The sequence below is a fragment of the Myotis davidii genome, unplaced genomic scaffold (genome assembly GCF_000327345.1).
Source record: "Myotis davidii unplaced genomic scaffold, ASM32734v1 scaffold209, whole genome shotgun sequence".
In the NCBI taxonomy this organism is placed as follows: Eukaryota; Metazoa; Chordata; class Mammalia; order Chiroptera; family Vespertilionidae; genus Myotis; species Myotis davidii.
Window position 1 is genome coordinate 808131 of NW_006300047.1, and position 27023 is coordinate 835153.

The following is a 27023-nucleotide window of genomic DNA, read 5'->3' on the forward strand; positions in this document are numbered from 1 at the left end:
CACTTGCCCGTCTGTTTCCTGGTTTTCATATTTCTGTGGTTTTCTCCTTTCCCGTCATCTTGTCCTTGAGAGTTCACTATCTTTGTAGTAAGATTTATGGAAGGAACAGAGCTAAGAGTTTTCAATTCACCATTCTTAATTGGAAGCCTCTATTATGACTGTAAGGTGGCTTTTAGCTCTGTCTCACCAAACATTCTTACCCTGTGTTTTCTCCGAGTCACTTCTGCTTAATGGTTTTATAAAAACAAGATTTTATTGCTCTCGCGTTTCACAGCTATCCATTGTTTTCTACATTCTGTATTGTCAACAAAATGACAAGACAATTCTGACCTAAGTCAGAATTGATACGGAATGCAGATTGAAGGTATAGTTTGTGGAATTCTTTCCCTTAATTTTCTTTTCCCGAGTTTGCAAAACCCTGAGTATACTATGGCATGTAGGATTTTCAAGCTGATCAAATGATGTTCAGGTCTAGGCATATGTGACTATCCCAGCACTTAACCTTGTTATGTCCCAAGTGTGTGTCCCCTCACTCCTGGGACCTCTACATCCTTTTGGTTTGGGACTAGGAGGCAGGCTGGAACGTCTAGAGGCCTGAGTTGGAAGTCAGGTCGTGTCCCCCAAAGAGTCAGTGGTGTGTGTTGACCCTACCCATCACCTAGGTTCCCTCTGGGCCTCCTTCCTTTGCAGAGAAGATGACAGACAGGGCAGGGATGGCAATGAGGAGTCCCAGACACCTTTCCTGCTCACAGTGGTGGCGGCTGTGTTGGCAGCCGAGATGACAGGCGCTCTCAGTGCCCGGGATGTTCTGAGCTCCCAGACTCTGCACAACCCATCTGTTTACCATTCGGGCCCTTCCCTGGAGAGCTGACTCTTTGTCCTCTATTTAATCCCTCTTTGTCTATCTTTCCTGCATCACAGAACCAGCAAGATCAGTGCACTTCATTCCATGTGGGTTTTACTCATTAGAATAATATTGCCATGAGGAAGGGCCCCGGTCACCTGGTCAGCCAACCAGGTAGCATGTTGTAATACAATAACAGGCTTGTCAGGATGCAGTAGTGCAGGTGCTTAGCACATGGTAAGGACTCCATGAGTGACAGCTGCCAGCACATTTATTCTTCCTATGTAGTGGGCTTCTGAGTAACTCAGGAGGGTTATTTGCTTCTTTTGGTCAAACTCCAGCGGTGACCTTGGGTCACATCACTCTTTCTTTGGGATCTCAAAAATATAATCAACCTGCAAACTCTTCATTTTTATCTCCCCTGCTTCTTCATGTATTAGAGATATATTATCCTAAAGCCACGAATATTGTACGTTTTACTTCTGTTGATGTAACAAATAATGTTTCTAAGTATGGATAACCACAAGAGTATACCTTTACTGACCCTCTAATCAGATGCATTTAATATATGTATTGCTTTACGTTATATTTCTCTCCAGTATATTAAATTACCTTATGATCATTGTGACCTATGGGTATAAATAATGGTTAGGTTCCTATGCATTTTTGAAAGGATAATAGGTTACAAAATTGGGCAGCAGTAATAAATCTCAAATTTTTGCTGGGCAAACAAACGCAGCTGGGGAGAGAAACTTGATGGTACGTCTTAGGTGGTTGAATCAGGGCATTCGTCTGTGTGGTGGAGTAACTAGTTATTGTGAGCTAGCCTGAGATCTAACCAGTAAAACTGTTTCTGTGACAAACCCTGGTTGCATTCCTAGCAGCTCATTTATGAATAAACTCTTGCACACAATAATCTGTAAAATAAACACCACTCTGAGAGGTTAAAAAAATTTATAATTGTAGTGTTTCTTTTCTTTTAATACTTCTAGATGCTTTAAGGGGATAATTTACAAAGCAACAAACCTTTTCAAGTTAATAAATCCATATTACAATGTTCATAAGTGCAGAATTATGATGAACTTAGAAATTCTAAAGCCTTATATTTATGAGGACTTGACATTACTCTGTCAGAATGGAATGCTTTAAAAAATGGCTTTGCTATCCAGAATTTCCCCTGCAATTTCAGTGACCCCTGAAACCTGTGGCAGACAATTTGGTCAAATAATTTTGCTGCTTTGTATTCCTTATTACCAGTAGCTGGAATGCCTGTCTGAATAATTAATTTGGATGCATTTCAACAAGTTTAGAACTCCCCTATATTCGACACACAATTGGTTGTACTTACTGTACCTTGTAAACCCAGGGGTCAGGTGAAGCCTGTGAGGGTTACTTGCTCTTCATGGTCACTTAGGCTCTGGTTCACTGACCAGAGCTGTGAGGGCATCTCTGGCATAAGCCTTGTGTACACACTCTAAGCTTCATAGGGAAGGACAGTGTCCTTGTTCATCACACTCTCCTGGCACCTCGCCCATACACATGACATTGTCACCAGATGAGGACTGAGCCCAGAGCAGGTCTGCCTAGGGCTGGTGGTAGTGTGTGGGTTCTTGACTTCATGCAGGAAAGGTTTCACAATACGAGTCCAGGTGAATTTGAGAGCACATTTATTAGAGCTGGGGACCGTGGAACAAAGTACGGACTTAGGGCAGAAGAAGTAACAGTTGGGAGCCTAGGCAGTGCTCTGCTTTGCCTTCCTAGAAACACTATAGGAGAGAAGTGAGCCAAGGTGGGCTGCTGTCAGCTCACTGGGGAGTCAGAGACCCCACTGTGACCCCACTGAGCAGCCAGTTCACAGGCTGTCCTCCTCCATGGCTTTGTGTAGCTTGACTCTGAGGCCTCACTCCCAGGATGCACTGCCATTGCCTGTCCCCGGGTTGCATGTCTCATGGGGACCCTTAGAGTTTAGGAGAAGCAAAGTTGAGAAGTTCATACCCGAAAACAGGCATGGGCGTGTTCTAGATCGAGCCTGTGCTGGCATCATTTGTCTTGAGGGGGGCAAGAATCTTAGGGGAGGGTGTCAGCAGAATATTCATCAGCTTTCCAGGTGTGTTTTAAAATGCTAATGCATCAAAATGACTTCACATTGACTTCCTGCAGGAAAGATTTCACAATACGAGTTCTGTGATTTAGGGGAGTTTTGGATTATTCTCTGGTCTGTTTTACAGTTTTACTTTTGTCTTAGGTCTGTCTGGCTCTAATCGGTTTTTTTATTTATTTCTCTGACTTCATCCATCCTTGGAGTTGGCCAGCACAAATGGCACTGTTATCTATCTCTCCAACCAGTGTGATTTAAGCGGCTTGTTCTCTGGTCGGGAAGGAGAGGTATAAACCTCTCAAGTGTCCTTGATTGGGGAAGATAAGGTCTTATGATTCACTAGTTGGTTACATTGTTTGGCCATGTTTACTTATCTTGTCTCAGTTTCCCCTTTCTGCTACCTGAGGAATTGTCCTAGCTTCTTACTATCCTTAGCATCATTGGTCGGGTTTTTTTTCCTATTAGTTGAAAATAGATATAACAAATTCACTATGATTGCTCAATGCCTGGAGAAACCGAGGCAGCACATAGTTAAGAACGAAATGGTGTCATAGTGACAGGACTGCTGACACAATGAAATAATGTGTGAAATGCCAACCTTGGTGCCCTGGCAGAGAGAAACACTTCCTAGTGATAGTGAGGGGCATGCTTATAATTGACTAGAGGCCCAGTGCACAACATTTGTGCACTTCAGGGACTGGGGGGTCCCTCAACCCAGCCTGCGCCCCCTTGAAGCTGATGAGGAGTAAATACACAGCCCTTTTTGTGCTCGTGCAAAATGGCAGGGGCACTTCCGCTGGCACACAGCCATTCTGTTTCCAGAGCAGTCAGGAAACATGCAGGTTTTACATTGGGTTAGGTTTTCTGACAGTGTCTTCTGCATAATATGCCAAACACCCTCTTTCCATTGCACCACCAGAGGGATGAGGTGAGGATAGCTGGGAGCACATATAAGGAGGAGAGATTAAGTATATGTAACTTTGAATTGTGGTTGAGAGAGGTGAGCGGTGTGACAGGCTGGTGTTGCTGAAATAGCTCATGCTGGTGGCTGTGGGGAACGGATTCAGGGGCCAGTCAGAGGTTAGTGCAGTCCTGCAGGCAGTAAGCTATATCAGGGAGAAGAAACGTGGGCCTGCAGTTCTGCGATGCCATAGAGGTGGGTAAAGGGGAGTTGAAGAGGATCAGCTCTCCTAGGGAAAGGCTCAAATACTGTAGACAGCTCTAGGGGTTAAGATTTCAGCATATGAATGGGGAGGGGGGTTCAGTCCAAAACAGGCAGATGCTACTACCCATGTAGTTTGCAATAAGCCACAAGTTGTACCTTTAATTGCCTAAAGATGGGCCACAGCTAAGTTAGGGAAATAGACTTAAAAGACAAGAGGAGGAGTGGTGGTGGTGGTGGTGGTGGTGGTGGTGGTGGTTGTCCGAAGTAAGGGTCCTGAGGCTGCCCAGCTGATAGCCCACTATGAAACCAGGGAAGGAGGAATAGACATGGGTGTTCTGTGTGTATTCTAATGTCTTCATGTTGATTTCTGCACTTAGCCGATCCCAAATTAGACCAAATCCACACACACCTACCGAGCATCGTCATTGCACCAAGAAAATCCTTCTGGAGACTGACTGCTGTGCCTGGTGATGGGTTGCTGGTGATGGATTAGGGGGCAGTGGTGAAGCCCGGTCCCTGTGATATCCTGGCAGAAAGAAGCCCTGCGAGCTGTGCGATGTGAAAGGATCTGACAAAGTACAGCAGCAATTTTTAGGACAGGCAATTCGAACGCATCTCGGACTGTTATCCGCCGCCCCTTCACCGCCTCAGCTGGAGAAATCATTGGGTTTGCAAGTAACTGCTCAGAGTGAGCTTACTCATGGGCCATATTGATTTTGTTGTTCTTTAAGCTGCTAAATGTATTGACCCTGGAAGTCCACTCTCCATCCCCCTGAATGAGCAGCTCATTACACACCCTGACTGTGTCTCTCTTACTGAGGCTGTCCCACTATTTATTTAATTTAAATTTTCCCGACAGTGGTTGAATGTATCCGCATCAATTCTCGTTAGAGCTCTTGTGCCTTCAGGGACTAGGAAACAGAGAACTCCTATTTTCTTTAAGCAACATTCTTCCTTGTCCAGTTGTTATAGAGAACATCGATCTTGTTTAAAAAAGAAGAAAAACTTCTTACTAAAACAGTAAATAGAGTCACAGTACTTGAAATCTATTCGCAGTATCTGTTGTTTAGACAGCCTCCATAGGAAAGAGAAAATATTTTGAAGGTCGTGCAGTGGGTGGTTTTCAGCAGCAGTTTGCTGGTGGGAATTTGCCCTCGCTGAGTATTGCGGCGGGGCGGGGTTGGGCAGGGATGGTTAAGAGGAAAGGAAACCCATGGGTTCGCTGTTCATTTCTTGTTCCATGTTTTCTGTAACTACGTTGCATTCTCCACTACCCCCAAAGGGGAAAACAAAATGTGTATTATCAGATTTTTGTGAGTGGCAGGGGAGCACTGCATCTCTGTGGTTTTGCCTGCCCCTCTGACGGTTGAGATAGGCTTTACATGAGGCAGAGTGGCTATTTTCCCTTCAGAAGATGGAGCCCTGAGCTGGGGGAAATGGTGGTAGCCTGGACACCATGTTCCTGGGAATGAAGTTGCCACCTGGGTTCTCAATAAACAATAAAATCCTAAGGAAAGCTGCATGGCCAAGAGTTCGTCTCATCCTTCCAAGGGTTTCACCATTGCTTCTGGAATACGATGACAGTATTTCATGAAGAGCCATCCCAGGTTCGCTCTGGTGTCTTCTTTTAATCTGTGCCCCCAAGAATTTAAATGAGCCAGACAGTGGGATTTTATTCCAGTAACAGCATATACTTTTGTTTAATCAGGTTGAGCTACAACCTGTATGAAATCAGAAACGCATGTTACTACCAAAGGTATGGGAGAGAAGAGGTCCCTTAGTTGAAACACCAGTCCCTGGGAAAGAGGGCGGAGCGTACGCAATCAACACCTCATTGAGAAAAGCCTGCGACTGAGGCCAGCTACACCCGGTCTGATTTCAGGTGCAGTTAGAACACTCAGAGAAGCTGACCTTCCTGTGTCTAAGGGCAAAGGATTCCTGTTCCAAGGGAACAGAGCCTGGTCCTGCATGGCTCGATCATTCTCTCTGGGGTGCCATCCCCTGAGGAGGGAGACGATGCCACATGCCAAACCAAGACCAAATCCCCTGAAGCCATGGGCTGTGCAAAGACATCCAGGCTCTTGTCTGGGCTTGGCTGGGATTATATAAGGTCATCTAGTTTTGTTCAGTTCTAACACTGGTTTGATAACAACGTATGGGTGTGTGTGTGCGTACAGTGTGGTGTGTGTGTGTGTGATTAACATTCGTGTAGTTAGTTACATGTCTTTAATTTTTAAGGTAAAATCCAATTTTGTATATGGGTAGGCAGTCGGTAAATCAGTTGGCTCCCCCTGTACCCTCCCCACCCCCCATCTGCCAGAGGCCAGTTTTCCTCCGAGAGACAACTACCAGGTTCTTGTGTATCTTTTCCAGATACATTTATAAGTATATTTGCATATTTTTTCCTTATATTTTATTTTCATAATATTGTTTATTTACATTTTTGATAGAGACCAACTTTCAAAAGTTATAAAAGAATACAAAGAACGTAGAAAATGTTTCCTTCTAACCCAGTGTCTCTCCCTAGAAGCAGCACATAGAACCAGTTTTTTAAGGCATCCTATCAAAGATGGTGTGTGCACATATTATGTGTAGTTCTCTTTTTTTTTTTTTCACATGAAAGCTGGGTCATAAACTATGCACAATGTACAACCAGACTTCGTTTTTATTGTGCTTACAGAAGTTGCTTTTTTTTTTTAAACAAATTGAAGGGAAGACCCTCCACCAGCAAAAAGATTATCATTCGCTTTATTGTGGTACTAGCTTTATTACAATGGTATGGACCAAACCTTCAGCATCTCTGAGGTATGCCTATATTGATCTTGCTTTTTTCCCCTTAGTATAGATAGTATTCCTCATTCTTTTTTGTGTGGCTACATAGCATTTCATTGATTGGCTAGACCAGGGGTCCTCAAACTTTTTAAACAGGGGGCCAGTTCACTGTCCCTCAGACCGTTGGAGGGCCGGACTATAGTTTAAAAAAACAACTATGAACAAATTCCTATGCACACTGCACATATCTTACTTTGAAGTAAAAAAACAAAACGGGAACAAATACAATATTTGTATTTGCATGTGGCCCGCGGGCCGTAAATTGAGGACCCCTGGGCTAGACCATAATTTATTTACCCAGGCTTCTATTCGTGTTCACTTAGGTTATCTATTATGATATGCTTCAACACTGGGGTGGAGTGAAGCAAGTGAGGTGTCCAGGGAACATAAGTTAAGGAGGCACCCACTCAGGGTCGTGCACATGCCAGGCCAGCGCCTGCACAAACCTGAGAGTGAGGTTCTTAAGTTTTCCACTTACTCCCCTTATCATACTCCTAGCCCTGCTCTGCTCTTACAAATTGGCTGCAATAAAAATTGTTATTTGTACTTTTTCCCCCACACATTATTGTTGGGAAAAATTCCAGATGTTAAAACATGGGGATCAAGGTCTATGTGGGTTTTTTAATTTGAATGAAGGAAACCTTTTATACTCGAGTCAACACTATAAAAGACTGCCTGTTTCCCCATACCCTGACCAACAAATTGTATTAGCGACACTTTTAGATTGTTGCCAGTGGATGGGTAACACATCAAGAAATACGTGGCCAAGCTAACTGTTTAATAGTCTTGCACCTCAATGTAGGAACTCGTGGAATTGCCTGCAGTGCCCTCTCTCTTCCCCATGGTGGTCACTCTGCACCTGCTCTGGGTTCTGACCAGGAGGTGGTGTGTGTATCCGTTTCCCTTCATCACTGAGGACACCAACTTTGGAGTCAGGCTGGGTTAACTCAGGTGGAACTGGAATCTAGATTTCACAAATAAAAATACAGGAACACAAATATTGTATACTAATATTAAAATATCCATTTGAAATTCCATATAACTGGACATCTTATATTTTATCTGGCAGCCTACCTGGGTTAAAATCCGGTGAGCATCTTATAAACTCTGTGACCTTGAATGAGGGCGTCACCTGTGCCTTAGTTTCCCCATTTGTGTTATTAATTCTGCATCGGTTCTTATAGGAGTGAGTGAGGCCATCTGTGTGAGGGGCTTCGCTCAGTGCTGAGAGCACAGTCCGCAGTCTGCAATGTGCGCTTTTTGGTACTCTGGCTGCAACTCTGCACTGCCCCGCCTCCCGGTGCCAGATCCTCTTTCTGGCCTTAGCTTCACCCTGCTGTTTCTTTGCCTCTGAAGGTTTGCTTCCTTTTCAGCAGGCCCTAAGTCCCCCTAAGCCTTTTATATTGGCGGGAATGTTGCTTTTGCCGGGAAGGCTCTCTCAATTGTGTGAGTCACCCCCACTCTGTGCTTTCATAGGGCCCGATGCTCCTGTCACATAACTTCACATCTTGTGCAATACAACATGGTCATTGCCTTTTCCGTGTTTGGTTCCCCTTCTAGATGTTGAGCTCTATGGGAACAAAGATAACTCCCTTCCTTCTACTGGTGTGGCCAAGACCTAGCACACAGTAGGACAGCAGGTGTGTTGAATAAATGCCTAGCTGAAGATAAATAATTTCTGTTCTTCTAGCCCTATGATAACTGGGGTGTTGTAGATTTTGCCTCTGGCTTTGAAAGAGCAGTGACTCTATTTGGAGTTTAACTGTGAAACTTCTATTAATTTTTCATTACGTTTTATATTTAAAATCCTGTATGAGACGGAAGATTTTGGGGAGCATAGCCCCAGGTGCCAGATTTCCGATTATAAAATGGAATCTTAAGGAAAAAGAGGCAATCATTCTGAGACCTTTTCACACACCTGACCCCCAGCAGCTCTGAACAGAAATGAACTGGTCATTCCTTCCCCTGAGGGGACTCGCCAGTTCCAAAGGCGAATCTGCTTATAACTGTCCTGGAACTTTGTCCCGGGACGCTGCATGTCTCTTGTCAGCATCAGCCTTGAGCAATGTCTTCCATGCACATGTAGCACTTCCATGTACCAAGTGCTAGTAGTATTCTGTTCAGTTCAGTATCCCATCATCATGCATGTACACATCTTATAACAGCAGCAAGGTTGGCTTTAAAGAACATAAACACTAGAGAGATGATCACTTTCGGGGGGAAATAATATATGGACGACCTTGGCCCACAGTGACGAGTGCAGATGACAGACGTTTACATATTTTCTCCTCTGTGTTTTCTTATGCAAACAGGACAAAGCTTACATATATTTACATGGTCTTTTTTCTTTCCTTTCCTAGTATCACAACCCTGTTCTAGTTTTTATTACCTCCTGCTAAAAACCATAAAATCGCCTCTCTGCCAGCCCCTCTGCCTTTGGTCAAAGAATCTTTATGAGGACAGAGTCCTTTTAACATGAACCCTCCTCAGAACACATCAAGGCTCCCACATCCCCACTGCCTCCCTCTCCTGTGTCTCCTGTGGGGAGACATTGCTCTCAGAAGTACACCTCACCTTTAACCTGGGCAAGGGCCAGTCCGAGAACAGCCAGGCCGTGGCACGGTGTGTCTGCAGTGGCAGAAACCCAAACAAGGCTTCCAAAAAAGCTGAAGCTTCTTGTGTGGTGGCCCTTGAATGAGCTGACCCAGAAATGCATAGGGAAGTTCGGGGGACCCTACAAAAAGAAGAACAGAGTTGGAGGACTCACACTTTCTGGTTTTAAACCTATTAGAAAGCTACAGTAATCAAAACACTGTAGTACTGGCATAAGGATAGGCATAGATCAATGGAGTAGAAATGAGAGCCCACAAATAAACTCCCATATTTAGGGTCAGTTGATTTCTGACCAGGTTGCCAAGACAGTGCAATGGGAAAGACAGTCTCTGTAACAAACGGTGCTGGACAACTGGCTATCCACATGCAGAGGATGGCTCTGTGTCTTTCTTTTCTTTTTACTAACTTATTAGGATGAAATAAAAACATTTCAGTGACGTACGGAAAGTCTCAACTCTTAGGCAAGGTAGCTAAAAATAGATGAACACAAAAGTTGGCAGAATTTTGAAATGGATCGATCTGATTACAGTGGCAACCTAACCAAATCTTTCAGAAATAGATGCCGATCAACAGGTGAAAGCAAAGAATAATGACAGAGGGTATCTGTATCACACCATGAACAAGTGTGACTGCATGGGAACCTGAGGAGCTGCGTATTCAACTCCTTACGCTCACAGGGGACGTCTAGGGAAACTGGCGCGTACTTGGCTGTAAAGGGAATCTCGCTGCTGCTACTCCCTTTGTAGTCATAGCTTGAGACGTTCTTGTGTTTCCCTCTATTTCTTTCCCGAGTTATTCCTACCAGTTCCCGTTTCACCTCTGCCTATTTTATGACAGTCTAGGTTCTAGATGAATTCCTTCATTTCTGCTTTATGGTCTTTCTTAGCTGTAATTGCTTCATAAAGATGTTCTGCTTTCCTTTAAACTCATGGTGGAAATGAAATGTTGGGTGTAATTTTCATCCACTATGGCCAGCTTTTCCAGTTGAGTTTTCATCATCCCCTGGGAAGCTGCGCAGCTCTTACCACCGTTTTTCTTGTGCTGTCTGTGCACGATACTAAGCATATTCATCGGGACTAACATGGCGCGGTGAGCATGGCCTTCCCCCACTTGGCTTTTCTCAGTAACGCTGCATGACATTTGAAACAGACGGGTGCATCTGTCATGTACTTGACAAATCACCTGGCTCCCCGGTTTGAAGGGAAGACTTTGTGTATCTTTGGTTCATAGCTCACTCCCAGGAACTAAAGCAGACCCTTATGCATAGTCTGCACTCAGTACGTATTTGTTGAATAAATTAGCATAGAGGGGCTCAAAAAACAGATGTGGATTTGAATTGGTCATTTTAGAACCCATTTATTAAAGTTTTAATGCATTATTATATCAAGTGTGGAAGCCAGGAATCTGAGAGAGTCAGGTACCCACACACTTTTCAATTCTCAAGCTAAATCTGAGTGGGGAACATCTGGCCCGTGGGCCGTTTAGGCTGAGATATCATTTGGTCTGTTCCTGCCAAGGCATTAGGGGCGAGTTAATTAAATGTTTGACCAAATAGAGAGGCTAATTTTTAAGTTGATAATTGTGTATGGCCCATGAATTATGTTATAAATTTCCAAATGGCCCTCGGCAGAAAACAGCTTTCCCACCCGAGTTAAATAATCATCTCCAAACTGAATCTTGTGCCAGAGAGGATACACTTAATATTAAGACATTGAGCACTTGAGCTTTTACACACCACTAATGGAATATAAAATACCTCTTTCTCTGTGTGGGGAGCATTTAGCAAGGCACATATGAAAGGAATCAAGCCATTCAAATTCTAAGAAATTTTCCTATAAAGGTGCTCACACAGTCTGCAAGGCCATGTGTATAGAGTGAAAAACTTCAGTTTGGGACTCCCGCAGCTGCACATCACGACCCGCTGAGATGGGGCAGGACAGTTTCAACTACTCATACTTACTTTTCATCTAAACAAAAGATAGAAACCAAGTTTCACTAACATTTAATAGGACAGTGACTCCACCATCCTTCAGTCGGCACGTTGGGTCAGATGCCACTTAGTCACTGAAATCCAAGGCGTCCTGAGGGAAGGACAGTTCAACCCAGGGGGCAGTGGTTTCCGACTCACTTGCTGATTTGCTTTTAGCATAGGCTTGCTTTAGCAGTTTCCCTCTGCCCGGTTGAATGCATTCCCAGATTCTTCCCTCTTATTTCATGTGAATAAATGCCAAACAACCTCAGCCATTTCAGAACGTGACCCTCGCCCTTGCAGGGATGCCCTGGCGGAAGGAGCAGACGAAGGACCTGCAGCGGGTGCTCAGGACCGTGGACAGCGACATCCCCCTGGTCCTGGTCAGCGGCAACCACGACGTGGGCAACATCCCCACCGCCGAGACCATCGCGGAGTTCCAGGAGACTTGGGGAGACGACTATTTCAGCTTCTGGGTCGGGGGCGTCCTGTTCCTCGTCCTCAACTCCCAGTTTCTGTACGACGCCTCCAGGTGCCCTGCCCTGAAGCAGGCCCAGGACCAGTGGCTGGACCAGCAGCTGAGCGTGGCAGAGCAGCAGAAGTGCCAGCACGCCATCGTCTTCCAGCACATCCCCCTCTTCATCCAAAGCATCGACGAGGAGGATGACTACTTCAACCTCACCAAGTCCATGCGGAAGGAGATGGCAGACAAGTTCATCAAAGCAGGTAGCAGCGGGTCCCCAGTGTCTGGGTGGAAGAGTGGTCCTAAGGGGAGGTTTCCAGATCCTTCTGCCCCTCCACAGCCTGGCGAAGGGGTTCTGATTCAGCTCTGTCGCTCACTGGGCATGAGGCCTGGGACAAGCTGCCTCCGTTTCCTCATCTGTAAAGTAGGAACAGCAAGAGTAGCTCTCATAGGCTTTTTGTGAGGTTAAATGAGAAGAGGCTGAAAGCATTAGAATATCCCCTTAGGTGCAGGGTACTAACGTTGTGGTAGCTGCTCACAGCTGAGGGTGGGGGTCCTGCAGGTAGGGGCACTGGGGCAGGGTCTGAGTGTGACTACATGTGTCCCTGGAAAGGGAAGATGCCAGGGCACCTTTTCTCCTTTCTCTGAGGAGCAGGAACTTGCCCACGGGCAGATGATCTTTAAGAGCCAAGCTTCCCACTCCCTCAGGTATAACCTGGGAAGTCCTGGGTGGGCGGCAGTGGGCAGGCCCCGGGCCTCATTGTCTCTCTTGGAGAGGACCACATCTCCAGAACCAGGAGAGAGAAATGTACATTAAACGTAAGTAGTACATTTACAGTGGTCATGCATTTGACACGTGTGTGCACACTCATAGAGCATGAAGAGGCTCCCTTTGTGGATCTGGTTTCTGGTGGCACTCTGTGCAGCACTAGCTCACACACCTCACTTCCGCCCCTGGGAGCACCTGCAGTATTCCTCTTGTGAACAGCGGTGTGATCTTAGCTGACTCCTGAGGTTTCAGAGAGCGGGCAGGATTCCAGTTTTGACAACTGTTGTGTCTCTTGTTTTGGTCCTAATGCCTCTGTTTAGATCTTTCCAGAGTGCACTTTTTCAGACTTTTCTAAAATGTAAATGTGTCGGTTAGGGGGTAAGGAGAGGGAGGTGGCCTAACCAAGTAGCAATCATTCATTAGAAATTTTAAAAAACCCTGACACTCTTCTTTTCATCTTTGATCACTAAATGAGTTCGCATTCACTTGTGAAAAGTACAATAGGCTCTTCTGTATTTTTGAGGCATTTTATAAAAAGCTTGCATAATTGGAGACATTTTTCAACTGTTCCATGGAGATGAAGTTAGAAAACTATTAAGGTCTTTGAAATTTTGTGCCGTGCTTGAGTTGGTGTAGAAAACCGTTTTGATGACAAGGAAATAAAGTGTCAAGATGGCATCAGCAACACCATGGAGACTGTTTTTTAACAAAAAATAATGTCAGAGAGAACATTTTATGCCACTCAAATGATTCCTTTCATATCAAATGTTAAATGATGCAAATGCCATCCACGTGGCTGCTCTTTGTTCTCTGCTGTTGTCAACCACAGTCTTGAGTGGCATGTGCTTCGGGGTTTCCCATCATAGGATGGAGCACATGCGGCCACTAGCACCCCAGATAGTAAGACCTGTGGATTTTATAGAGAGAGCCCACAGCTCTAACAGGGCATCCTTGGGGGAGCCTGCTGCCCACCGCCAGGATGGCATCAGATCTGGGCTGTGCCGGCCACCTCCCATCAGGCCTGCAGCCCTGCTTGCCAGGGAGGATTCGTTGGCACACCAGGGCTGGCCTGTCATGAGGACAGACTCCACTTGCCCTCGCTAACATCTCCCACCGAATGCCAATGAAATTATTCGTGTAAGACTGAAGCCCTCCCCTCAGCCCTAGCAGCAGTCTCTTCCCGAAGGCTATTATTATTATCTGAGGTTGCTTGCTAAGCAGGGGTCAGGGCAGGGTGTGGGTTTCTTATCCACTCAGTGCATCTGGCTCCAGAACCTGACGGGCTGTGCCCAGCAGGGCCTCCTTGCCCAGGGAGACTCTGATATGTCATGTGCCTTTTGTTCTGCCTCCTGATATCAACGTCCTGTCCACTCCTCTAGGCCACCATGTCTCTGATCCGGGTCATGGCAACAGCTCTGACCTGGTACCCGGGCCCATTCTACCCCATCCCAGGCCATCTCCGCCCGGTGCCAGAGGCCTCCTCTTTCATCTCTGCCTCTTCCACTTCACCTGGCCAACACCTGCTTTCCTCTGACACCTTCAGGATAAGGTTCCCCCAGCCCCCACTTCTCAGCTTTCCTGAATCCCCCACTGGACTCTCATCTCTCGAACAGAGAAACTGTTGTCGTCACCTGCATGCAGGAGGCCTGGCTCAGGGCTCACATGATAAATTCCTCATTAGTATTTGTAGGACCAACGAAGGGCTGAAACTAACACTCCTTCCCTCCCTGACCAACTGACCATAGCCCATGTCCTTGTTTGGCACCGCTGTAGGCCGGTGCAGAACAGACCAGGTCCTGGTTTCTCAGCGCTCCAGGCCCAACCTTCCCGGAGGGTGTTCGCCTGTTAGTGCCCATCACAGGGCCTCTAAGCCTTTGGTCTTGTGCATCCTTCCGCTCTGATCCACATGCTGGCTCTCCAGGCTCACAAGCAGGCCTTTCTCACTTCACAGCTGGCCTCCCATATGTGTGGTTTCACTGTCCCCCATCCCAACACATGGGGCTTTTTGCAAAGCCTGTGAAAGGTCCGGAAGTACGGCCCATATTTGGGGGACAAAGAAACCAAAGGATATAAAGGGAAAGCTTCCTCCATATTGGGGGGGGCTCGGGATTTGGAGAGAAACAGACTCCCCTGAGTCACTATACCGATATATGTGAAATGTCAGGAAATAAATGGGTTTTTCCTGTGCCTCCAGTACTCCTGCGTATTTTTTCGGTCGCCTGGTAAGTTCTGTAGCACTGCCAGGCACCACTTCCACCTGTGAGAAGGCATCCTCGTGGCTACTGCCTCAGGATCTCCCCTAGACCTGCTTACGGGGAAAACCGGAGAGATGGGTGCTCTAACTACAGTCCCGTCAGTTTCAGTGGCTTAACCAAGCCAGGCCCTTTGCTTAAGGGCCCTTCAAACACAGAAAAACCACAGGCAGTGTGGAGAAGAGAGCGGGTCAGATGTGGACGCAGCTCTGGCAGGCCGAGTGACCTGCTTGGTGGGGAAGCTCCGGTGGGTGGGCTCTCCTGGGCATGTCTGCCCTGTGACTCAGTGATGCAGGGGATGGCTCGGTCGCAGCAACGTCTTTTGAACTCATTTTGGGAAGCCAGAAGTCCTAGTGACATTTTGTAAAATCAATTAACTTGAAGACCATGATGAAGTTGGGGGTGGTGATGGTATTTAATACTGCCTCGGCTTTCCCCCACAGCAGTATTATTCCCTACTCCTGCTGCAGTCTCATTTATCTCCTGCGTTAAAATGCCACTACTTAAAAAATATGTCAAAAGCTCATCAGAATATCCAGGTTAGCTTTTAATTATGGTAATTGTGTTGTTATAAAATATCCTTTTAGAGAGCACATCCCTCCTCAAACCACTCTGGAGGTAAAACCCAGCTTCCTCCCAGCAAGCTTAATGAATAATTCTGAGTCATTGTGTGGGATGAATAAATGATTTAATAACGAGCATCAACAATCATCTCACATTGTTGCATTAATCTCTAAATGGATGAGGTAAATGAGGAGGAGGGGCGTTACTACACAACGGGCCACCTTGTGTGGAGGGATGCCGCCTCTGAATCCAAGCCTGCGGGCTTCCCGGCTCAGGTTTCCCTAGAAACGGACGCATTCTCTTTCTCTTTCTGAAGCTCAATAAAAACCTTCTTTGTCTGATAAAAAACGTCGTCAATAGCCCGTACAAATAAAGCGTTATCAGGGCGGGACAGATGCACAGCTGTGAAGCGGCTCCGCTATTTTCTGTCTTCTTTTTGCTCTGCCTGAGGATAATCAATTTCATCACATCCAGGGGATGTCGAAATTGGCTTTCCCCATAATTCACCTGATACCTAGTTGGAGTTGCAAAGCTAGATAGTAGATAATGAAATCTTGGTTGAACCTGGCCACCGTCTCCATCCTTCGTGCCTTTTTTAGCAGAAGGTTAATGTGTGAACCAGCTAATATGGATTCCAATTTAAAAATTCAATCTTAAAAAATAAAAGTCTAACTTTAACTATTTGTGCAATGTCTCGATACCTTTGCTTTTTTCCACTTTCAGCAGAGAGATCAGAACTGTGTAGTAGAGAGCCGAGAGTGAATTTGACAATTATGAAAAAATCTCAATAATTTGTCTTTCCTGCAAAATTTGATCAGTAATTTCACAAAATTATCGTTTCATCTCTAGTATTTATGTTTAAAACAAAAAAAACTAGAGAGCTTTTAGCCCAATGTTATCGTTTTAGAATTCACTTTATGGGAAAAATAAAACATCAAATTGTACTCTAACATCTTAACTACATTGTATTGAAATTATTTTACATCCTGGTTGTTGTTGTTTTCCAGGAAGTGGAATCCCAGCTTAACTTTGTTCACCTTTGTAAGCCCAGCCCCTAGCTAGCCAAGGCTGTCCCATAGTAGCCCCTCAATAAATAAATATTGGTTAATGGAATGGATTTACACTTGATTCAAAACTATTTATTAGCAGAATCATAGGTAATGCTTATGTTACCTGTGGATTGGTGTTTGCCAGCTGACTTTTGGATGGGAAATGCATTACCTAGAGCAAGGGTTGGTAAACTTTTTCTGCAAAGGGTCAGAAATGTTGGACGAGTCTCTGTAGCATCTACTCAGCTGTGCCTTCGAGCATGAAAGCAGTTACAGAGGACTCCTAAGCAAATGGACGTGGCTTAGGATCCTTCAGTGCTGCTCCTCAGGCTGTGTTCCAGTAACACTTTATTTTTTTAAAAAATATATTTTATTGATTTTTTACATAGAGGAAGGGAGAAGGATAGAGAGAAACATTGATGAGAGAGAAACATCAATCAGCTGCCTCCTGCACACTCCCCACTGGGGATGTGCCTGCAACCAAGGTACATGCCCTTAACCAGAATCGAACCTAGGACCCTTGAGTCCGCAGGCTGATGCTCTATCCGCTAAGCCAAACCGGTTAGGGCCAGTAACACTTTATTAACCAAGCAGGTGGTGGGCCTGGAGGCCATGGTTTTGCCACCTTGGCTTAAAGAAATGTTCCCTTTACAGTGCGTAGCTCTGGCTCTTCCTGGGCCTTGTCCGCACTGTGCATGTGTCCAGTTCCAGGATGTGTCAGGTGACTTCCCTGGGACAGCTGCCTGCCTCACGGCCCTGAACTGGGCTCCGGTTCCTCAGGGGAGGGTGTGAGTGGGCGAGGCACATCCCATTGGAGGCCCCTGATGTAATTGGAGGTGGGGGTGGAGGTGGGACGGTACATGGGGGCACTTAAAATCCAACACTTGAGTGTTTAACATGTGTTAGGAAAAATATAACTAGCTCATCAATTTGAAGAAAAAGAATAGCAGGGGTAGTAGACCGGTCAGGCAAAAATTGTGACCGTGGTACAGGGGGTGCCATGTTCGCACCAGTGGGATGGGTGACACTATACAACACCAGGGGGCGCAGACAGGCTTTGACTTTGGACAGACCTAGCTTCACATCCCTCAGGGCTGCTCCCCAGGTAAGTGGCTGCACGTGAGTTGTCGAACGTCTTTCTGCCTTGGTTTCTCACTTGTTAAATGGGAGTATTATCCCAACCCTGTAGGGTTGGTGTGACAGTCAATAGAGTGTGGCATGTGAGCATTGGCACCGTGCCTGGGACATAGTATGTGCGTGAGAAAGGGTTGGTTGTTGTTACATGCTGTGAGCCCCTGGCAGGCCAATGTGCTTTGGTGGGGGCTGGCCCTTCCTGTAGTGAGAGCAGGACTTCTCACCCTGTGGTGCCGGTGGGAGGGCCAGGTCTTCTTGTGGGGTGCACGTGAGAGGCTCCAGGTGAGGACAGGTGTGTTTGGGGACATGCCTGCAGGGTACTAGCATAACGTTATAAATTTAAAAAGCAAGGAATTAGCAATTCTTCATAATACAAACTATAGTAAGAGAAGCTGGACAAAAACCTCTTGGCTCCTAGGAAGATAGAGTCGCAGGGAATCTGAGGTTGTTCAGGGTGGATGGGGAATGCATGTTATTTTTAGTTTTATCTAAAGGGTGTACCAGTTTAAAAGGTTGGAAATCACTGAGCTAAATGGACAATTCCAATGGAATTTGACTTTATTTTTTTAAAGTACATACCTCGCCAATTAATGTGTTAGTAAACACACCTTTGAATGCATAACTTCATAGTCATGTTTTTCTGAATCTGGCAAATATGTTCACAAGAAAATGGGAGCATCTGATGTGCCCTCTGTTTAAAATGCATTTTAACCAACTTCCAAGTCAAGCTCACAAACAGTTCTTTTAAACTCATGTAGAATCGGGAGTCTCTGGGGGCATATCAGCTTGAGGAATTTACCCTCTTTAATTTATTTTTTATGATTTGGTTTTGAGTTTATTTTCCCCGTCAATTCACCATAAAACATCCTGCTTTAGTCATTTGAAGTCTGTGTTTCATATAAAACTAGATAAAAGACCAACTGCTGAAGCTACATCTGGTGCGACGCGATGGATTACATTTCTCACTTTGGAGGTACCCTTAACAGTTGGACTAATTAAAGCTAAAATCAAGTCCTGATGTAAATATTTATAAATCGAGAATCTGGCATGTGTAAGTGTGTGCTGCTGGTTCCCCCAGTTAAGTCAACATTCATTCATTCAACAGATAGCTGGGGCAGGGGGTAGGCGTGAGGATGGGCATGAGCAACACGGACCGGCCCTTCTCCTGTATTGTAGCTCACTCTTACACTGAGAATTAAAATCTTGTTGAAAAATCCCATTGCAACATTTCCAAAAGGAGCTAAAAGTGCATGAGAGAGAGGTGTCTAAGTTCATCAAGTCAAAATATTACCTCTCTTATAGGTCATGCTTTAAAAACAGCAGTTAGTGTCACTTTCAAATGAGCAGTGGAATTCCTTTGTCAAATTGAAATATCCCTCAGCCAGCTGAACACTCACTTCCTATACTGGCTCAAAGTATTTTGTATCTACTACACTCGCTTTCATGTAGGAGGCATTTGCCCCCATTATGTATAACAGTGTAACTACAAATTGAGGATGTTGCGGTGTAACGTAAGCTAAAAATTGCTTTAATCTCATTTTTCTGTTTTACTAACAAAAATGTTTGCTGATGATTCATTTGGAAGTAAAGGAACAGCACCCATCGGGGTAACGCCTCAGTGCGGGCAGGCTCTTCGTGCGCCTCGTCGCAGCCCTGAGGATATTTGACCGCGCCTGCGGGAGCACACAGTGGGAAGGAGCAGAGGCTCTGGCTCCTGACTCCTCCTTCAGTTGAAATTATAGACAATAAGAGAAAGGAAGAGGATTTTTCTTGGACGTCTCCTTTATGTCAGGCACTGTCCTGCACACCGTTGGGCGTCCAGGTGAGGAGTTCCCTGCAGTTACCAGGTGGAAGGGGCCTAGTCTGGAGCCAGTGTGGTGCTGCCTTAGCCATGAGCCTCCGCTGGCCACCGCCTGGGTGGGGTCTGCGCTTCTGTCTACCTCGGGGGCCCGTGACCTCACTTCCTCAGTGTACCTCAGGGAGATACCTAATAGAGCAGTTTTTCTTTTGGAAAAGGCAAACAATTAATAGGCTGCTCATGAGCCCTGGCTAATGGTCAGTCTTATTATTACTCCATTAGTGTCAGTGGCTTCCTCATTGGCACCACAGCCTGCACAGCAGCCTACGAGATGTTGGCACTCTGCACTTGAAGGCCAGCAAACTCGGGTCCTAGAGGCCGTATCACCTGTTCAGGTCGCACAGCTGTGAAGGGAGCCGATGCGATAACCCAGCACCGTGACACAGCGTCGGTAGTGCTGTTCATACTTTCCATCTTACTGTTACCACTGTTGATATAAAAATATATAAATGGCAACATTAGATAAATTGATGTGTAAGAAGAACATTTTCTCTTTTTCCATGAGTCCCTACCTCTCACCCACTGCTGGGTTGCCAGAGTGTTGCCAGTTGGAATCCAAGTCGTTGTGACTGTGTCTTCTGCCATGTCTCTGCCTGCCACACTGGGTGCCATGTCCCAGAGAGAGCCCCATGGTGTGCCACCGGTGGGTGCTAAAAACCACAGGATAACCAACTGCCATCAGTTTTACTCCAAAAGCCATTTAAAACACAACATACTATTAATATAATAATAATTATCAGCCACTTATTTTTAATAATATATTACAGGTAGTATTGTGAGTTTGTAGACAAGGAAACTGAGGCACAGAGAGACCAGTCAGCTTACCCAGATTCACACAGCTGGGCTCACACCGAGGACGCTGACCCTGGGGCCTGGCTCTCATGTTGCTCTCAGGGTAATGAGCAGAGTGTGCATTGGGCTTGGGTGTTCGCAGCCAGAAAAGAGGAGCCAGGCCAGCTTGAGTTGAGGCAGGTCCGATCTGCTCACCCACCCAAGGGCTGTCTCAGAGAAGGAGCTGGCCCAGCCAGACACCTGGGCTCAGAATGGGTGTGTCTAGGGGGCAGAGGGAGGGCCCAGGGAGTCCTCTGGGCGTGGGGTTCCCCTCTGGCCTCAGCAGGCAGCAATTTTTCTTAAAGTAAGCGCCTGAGCTCATTCCTTCCCCTTGAGTGTGTGAATTGTGCCTTCTGTGACAAAGATGCTGTCCCTGTTGTTTTTCTTGAAACACGGAGGGAGCTGTACCACCCTACACTCTCTGAGGTGCTCCCCAGGGGTACAAGTTCAGTTTGGCTCTTAACTGAGGATTATGGGCCCCTGCAAAAGTTCGCTTAAAAAGTGGGGACCGTAGCTCATTGAAAATAGTGGTAAAATAAAGGTTGATTTGAGACATTATCTTGATAAAAGAGACACATTATGGCAACCAGTCTGTGTCCGCATGATAAAATGTTGGTTGTTACTGAAGTTGCACCAACTCTTAGAGTGAACAAGGAATAAGGCGAATGTCGGCTTGGTTCCTTAGCCAGAGTTGTCTGAGATACAGTGGGGCCTTGACTTAAGAGTTTAATTCGTGCTGAGACTGAACTCGTTAAGGAGCTCGTTAACTCAAATTACTCTATCAACTCAATGCAAAAAATCAGCCGAGAGACAGCTGGTATCTCAAAAAACTCGTTAGTCGGGACACTCGTAAGTCAAGGCCCCACTGTAGTTGTCTGGCGCATCCTGCGCTTTACACTTGGCGCTGGCAGCAGCGTAGAGGGTCATTTGTGTAAGAGAAAAGATTACGGTTCATCAGTTTTCCTGAGGGCCTGTTTCTGAATCCATCAATAATCTGATTATTGCCTCCGCCAGAACCAGCGTGTGTTTACTCTGCCGGAGCTGTATTTGTCGGTGACTTCCCTGTAATTGCACAGCTCCCTAGTGTCACTTGCTTGGCTTTATGAAATCCTGCATCTTTAGAATGACTTGTCCTTTAACACAGAGGTGCCGTCTGCCTGATTGCACAGGTTGGGATGTTTTGATTAGGTGTCTTGGTTTATAAGCAATCCATTCAGGAACATTTTCTTCTTATTAAGAACTTTCTTTTCATACAACTGAAATCGTATCATATGAGCATTTTAGAAGCAAGAGTGTGTCATACACAGTATTATCTCGTGTCATTTAACCACAAAACACATACACGGACCACATTCATTGAATGCTTTGTATTATTGGACATTTAAGCTGTTCCCAGTTTTCTTCTCTGATAAAGATTACTGTCATGAACTTCTTCATGCACAAACAAGCCCAGATCTTAAAATAAAACTGCTTGTGCATGTTTACGTTTATAAAGCAAATGCCTGGAATGGTCTTGGTGAGGCTCAGCGTGACGAGAACCGTGTTTTGTTGAAGACGTTCTGCACTTGCATTGGAGGGGTTGTTGGCGCTCTTGCTGCCGGGATGGAGTACTTTGCTTGTTGTCACATTCATCCGTGCACTTGTGAACACTTGCTGCGCCTGCTCTCTGCATTTGGAAACCGGGAACAAAGATAGGCGATCATTAGTCCTCTCCTCAAGAAGCTCAGAGTCCGGGAAGGAACCAGGCTTCCTATCCAAGTAGAAGTCTCAGAGTGGGGACTGCATGACTCTTTAGTTACATATTTAAATTCCTCTCTTTATAAGTCAGATTTGACAATGTGCACTTACTTTGCTAGCTACCTGTTGGATAGGGGCGTGGTTTCCCTGAAGTGTGTGTCGGACCTGTTGCCACGATGGCCTCTACATCAAGAACATTTCATCCGCCTTCCTTTTCTCTTTTCTTACATTTTCCTTCATTATTTGTTTTCTTCCTTCCTCCCTTTAATTCATAACAGCCTTTACTTCGTGGTGTGTCTGCATGTAATTACTCCATCAGGTGTGTGCTGTGGGGGCACCCATTCGGTTAATTCAGTAGGTAGGTAGTTGCCTGTTCTGTGTCAAGCCCAGGCATCAAGGCAAAGACCACTTCCAGGGGAAAGAAATCTCTTTTGGGTGATTGATTCATCAGGACACAGAAGCATTGTGATGAGTGCCCCGTTGCCTGTGTTCAGGTCAGAGTAACAGAATAGCCTCCTGACCTTGTCGAGGTCAGACTCTGGCCAGAGGTTTCCGTTCCTTACCACGGTAAAGCCGATCGCCTCTGGGACAGCAGGCGACAGTCCAGGGGACTTTGTAATTGTATAAAAATTATATAATCATAAATTTTTTCTTAAAAACTGTGAAAGCAGATCTTACTGATGTTAGTATTTATCTGGGTGGTGGGAATACAAATGTCATATTGCGTTTTGGGCTCATTTTATTGTTCTAAGTTTCTCAAAAAAATGAGAAAAGAATAATGAAAAGAATCCCTTTAATGAGGTCTAGGTCAGGGTTGGCAGACTATTTTTGCAGAGGGCCAGATAGTAAATATTTTAGACTCTGTGGGCCAGAAGCAAAATTGAGGATATTACATCGGTACTTGTATAAACCTAAATTTAGCGATTTAATATAAGAAGCCTTCTTAGCTCACGTTCCTTATAGGCAAACAGACAATGGGCTGTGCTTTGCTGACCCCTCGTCATTGCTAACACTCATTTTTAAGGAAAACCGTTAAAAATTTATGCCATTTGGCACTTTCCACACTTGATGTCATCTAGCCACAGTGAAAGGCTAAAATCGAAGGGAGGAAAAGATTTTTTTCGTCCTGGTGACCGTGTTTTCGGTATTTTAATAACTCACGCTCTGCCTTAGAGTGTTGTTTCTCACTTCCAGTTGCCTCCGAGTTGTCACATAGTTGTGGCCTGAGGGGCTGAGCCACCCTCCCCCTCTGTGCCCCAGCATTGCCTCAGACCTGGGCCTTGCCCTGTCGAATGCATGATGTTTCCAAAAGTAGTTTCACAAACAGCAGAAAAGACATCCAGAAGGTCGTTGACCAAACAACACTTTCATGGAGTCCCACGGAACCCATTCTGTCAAGGAGATGTCCTAGGGCAGTGATGGCGAACCTTTTGAGCTTGGTGTGTCAGCATTTTGAAAAACCCTAACTTAACTCTGGTGCCGTGTCACATATAGAAATTTTTTTGATATTTGCAACCATAGTAAAACAAAGACTTATATTTTTGATTTTGATTTTATATATTTAAATGCCATTTAACAAAGAAAAATCAACCAAAAATATGAGTTCACGTGTCACCTCTGACACGCGTGTCATAGGTTCGCCATCACTGTCCTAGGGCCTCATTTGAAAGAGCTACCAAAGGCCGGCTTACAGTCTTCAAAAACAGAGGAGTGAGTCCATCCATGCTGTTGCAAATGGTAGGAGTTCCTTTTTACAGCACGTAGTATTCCATTGTGTAGATGTGCCACAATTTTCTAATCCACTCATCTGCTGCTGGGCACCTGGGCTGTTTCCAAATCTTGGCTATTGTAAATTGTGCTGCTGTGAACATAGGAGTGCATATATCCTTTCTGATTGGCATTTCTAGTTTCTTGGGATATATTCCTAGAAGTGGGATCACTGGGTCAAATGGGAGAGAACATTATGCTAAGCAAAATAAGTCAGAGGAAGATAAATATCACATGATCTCACTCATTAGTGGGATATAATAAACCACATAAACTGATGAACAAAAACAGAGACAGAGAAGCATCGATTAGACCATCAAATCTCAGAGGAAAGGCAGGGGAGGGCAGAGGGAAGGGGAGAGATCAACCAAAGGACTTGTATGCATGCATATAAGCCTAACCAATGGACACAGACACTAAGGGGGTGAGGATGCGAGGAGGCAGAGAGGGGGACAAAGGGGGGATAAGGACACATATATAATACCTTAATCAATAAAGAAAAATATATATATATTTTTAAAAAAACAGATTAGTGGTCACCCATAAAGAGTTATTGTTCCAAAATGTCCAGGGCAGTATTCATCCATTTGGCTGTGCTCCAGCTCCCCCAGCTCAGAGAATAAGGAAGTTTATCATCGCATGTAAATAGAAGGCGGGCGGTGTGGCTCTCGGCTGGGCTAACTCAGGGAGCAGGATCTCGCCCTGATTCTGCCCCCGCACCCCTTGTGGCCCTTCCTAGGGCAGCCCTTCCCAGGTGGCTGCCAAGCTCTGGCCATCACGTCAGACTTGACAACCCCAGAGACAGAACAACCTGGCCCGGGCCTCCAGCAGGCACCCTCCCACAGCGCCTGCGGACCCGGCCGCAGACCCGTTCCCACCCTGTGTGGCCACAGCAAGACAACGGCTACGGCTGCCGCAGTCCTGGTTCTGGGACGGAGCAGGACCTGCCCAGAACAAAATCAGGATTCTTTTAGCAAAGAGAAAAAGGTGTGATACGGGGAGGCAACCTGCACTTCTCCCTCGGCAGGGAAGCAAGGACCCCGTGTTCACACCTATTTGAAAAGCAATGGATAAAAGCCTCGTGTCCCCGTGCGCAGCAGTGAGCTGTGCTGGGGTTCAGCACATGTCTCAGACTCACGTCTCCGTTGAGGACGTGTTACCAGACCCTCTAAAACTGAGGAAGGGGGGTTCAGGGAGGTGAACGAAGGAGCTTGTCAGGGGGCATTTAGGAACAGACAGGATTCAGAGTCAGCGCTCACTCCACTGCTGACCGCCACCCGCCAGGAGGCCTGACTGCTCACAGGAGGGTAACACCTAAGGAGCGTGGCAGCTCGTGCCACGTCAGGCAGTACCAACACCTGCTCCTCAGCGTATGGGAAGCCCGGGGTGTGCGGACCTCGATGGAACGGACTTCAGATTTAACCGACAAAGTTCCCATCCGTATGTCCTATGTGAAAATTAACACCCTGCTACTTTTAAAATGCTTTTAATTAAGATTTGCTTGTAATTAAATTAACAGGTTACTTTGTCGCTGTTGATATTAATTCACTGTTATTTTTAACAAATTTTAGCAAATAGGCCATATGTTGGAAAAACACTGTAGTTATTTTGCCAACATAAGTAAACATTACATATCTGTAACTATAATCTACATATTTAAATCCAGGAGTCACTGCTCATAAACTATGTTCGGCGAGTGATTAGCACGGGACCTGTTGTTGCATGGCATGACTTTCTGCAGCAACGTTAACACTGGCTGGCCGATGTTCCTGCGTGCTAAGCCACAGCCCAGCTGTGTTCATTTGTTCACTTGCAGGCATTTATTAGACCTATTCGCTGTAAATTTAAAATTACTGTAATACATATAGGAAACTTTCCTGTGAGATTCAACTTTTCATATATATTTAATTTTAATTACACAAACATGTCTACATAAGTAAAAACAGGTAAACTAATTTGTCGATTTTTCAATATGCACGTTTGGAAAACCTACTTTATTATATAACAGACTCTGAGCTTTAACGGACACCCCCTCACCTGAGTTAGTCCTTTGCACCGAGGTTTTATTGTATTGGCAAAGAGGAGAGACTGACTTTGTCCTATGAACACTTATTAAAATTGTAGCTTATGAGTTGCCACAGTTTTATATATCCATTCACCCTCCCATGCATTTACCCAACAGTCGCTCTTAGGGCAGCAGCTCTATTCTGTTGATTCTGGAAATGGATATTCGGTCAACTAGATCCGGTCTCTACCCTCACAGGGTAGGAGGCAGCAAGGTGGGGACAAGAATTCACAAGACCAAGTAGAGGAATGCTCAAGAATCAGGAGGAAGGAGAATCAGTTTGGCTCGGCTTCGCCAGGGATGTTTTTGCTGAGGAGAGGAGCAAGCAGGGTCTTGAAGGACGAATAAGAGTTGATCACACAGATGTGGGCAGGAAGAGGGCATTCGAGAAACAGGGCAGAGCGTGGGCAGAGACCGGAGCCACAGAACAGCCAGTATGTCCTGGACTGGCATGACTCAGTGACTAGAGTAGGGCTCGGGTATTGGATGACATGGAACAGGAGCCCAAGGTGATGGGAAGCATGGAAAAGCTGTGGGTAAGTGGCACGTTGGGTTTTGCATTTTAGAAAGACAATCTTGCTCAGTCTGTCCAGGGTGAATTTTCTCTTCCTTCCCTCCCGAGTGTAGTGTAGGGCACAGTGTGACAGGCCCGGTTACAGCTGCATGTGACCACGTGACCCCGTCCTGGACTTTAGCAAGCAGGGCTATGGGAAAGCTCTTCCTTCTGCTTGGAACGTGGACGCAGTGTCTGGAAGCCCTGCAGCCATCGTGCAGTCTTGAGGACTGCCGGGGTCCAACCCCAGCAGCTCCAGGGGTCCCCAAAGGTGTGGACGGAGTCGGCGAAGAAGGAATGACACGGAGACAGCATTCAGTTGATCAGCAGCCTTGCCAGGATCTCTAGCCACAATCTCCAGCCAAGTTCTGTGTCCAAGTTCTCTTGCTAGGTTCTCCAGCCAGGTTCTCCAGGTTCTCCAGCCAGGTTCTGTAGCCATGTTCTCTCGCTAGGTTCTCCA

The 27023-nt window shown here is 45.8% G+C and overlaps 1 protein-coding gene across 1 annotated transcript in view; it reads left to right on the plus strand.

The window, feature by feature from the left end:
• Positions 1–27023, plus strand: part of CPPED1 (calcineurin-like phosphoesterase domain containing 1) — a 109356-nt gene that overhangs the window by 61684 nt on the left and 20649 nt on the right. The window contains exon 3 of the mRNA XM_006776274.2: positions 11825–12247. Within this exon, the coding sequence (XP_006776337.1) occupies positions 11825–12247 (423 nt within the window). The remainder of the gene's footprint in view (positions 1–11824; positions 12248–27023) is intronic.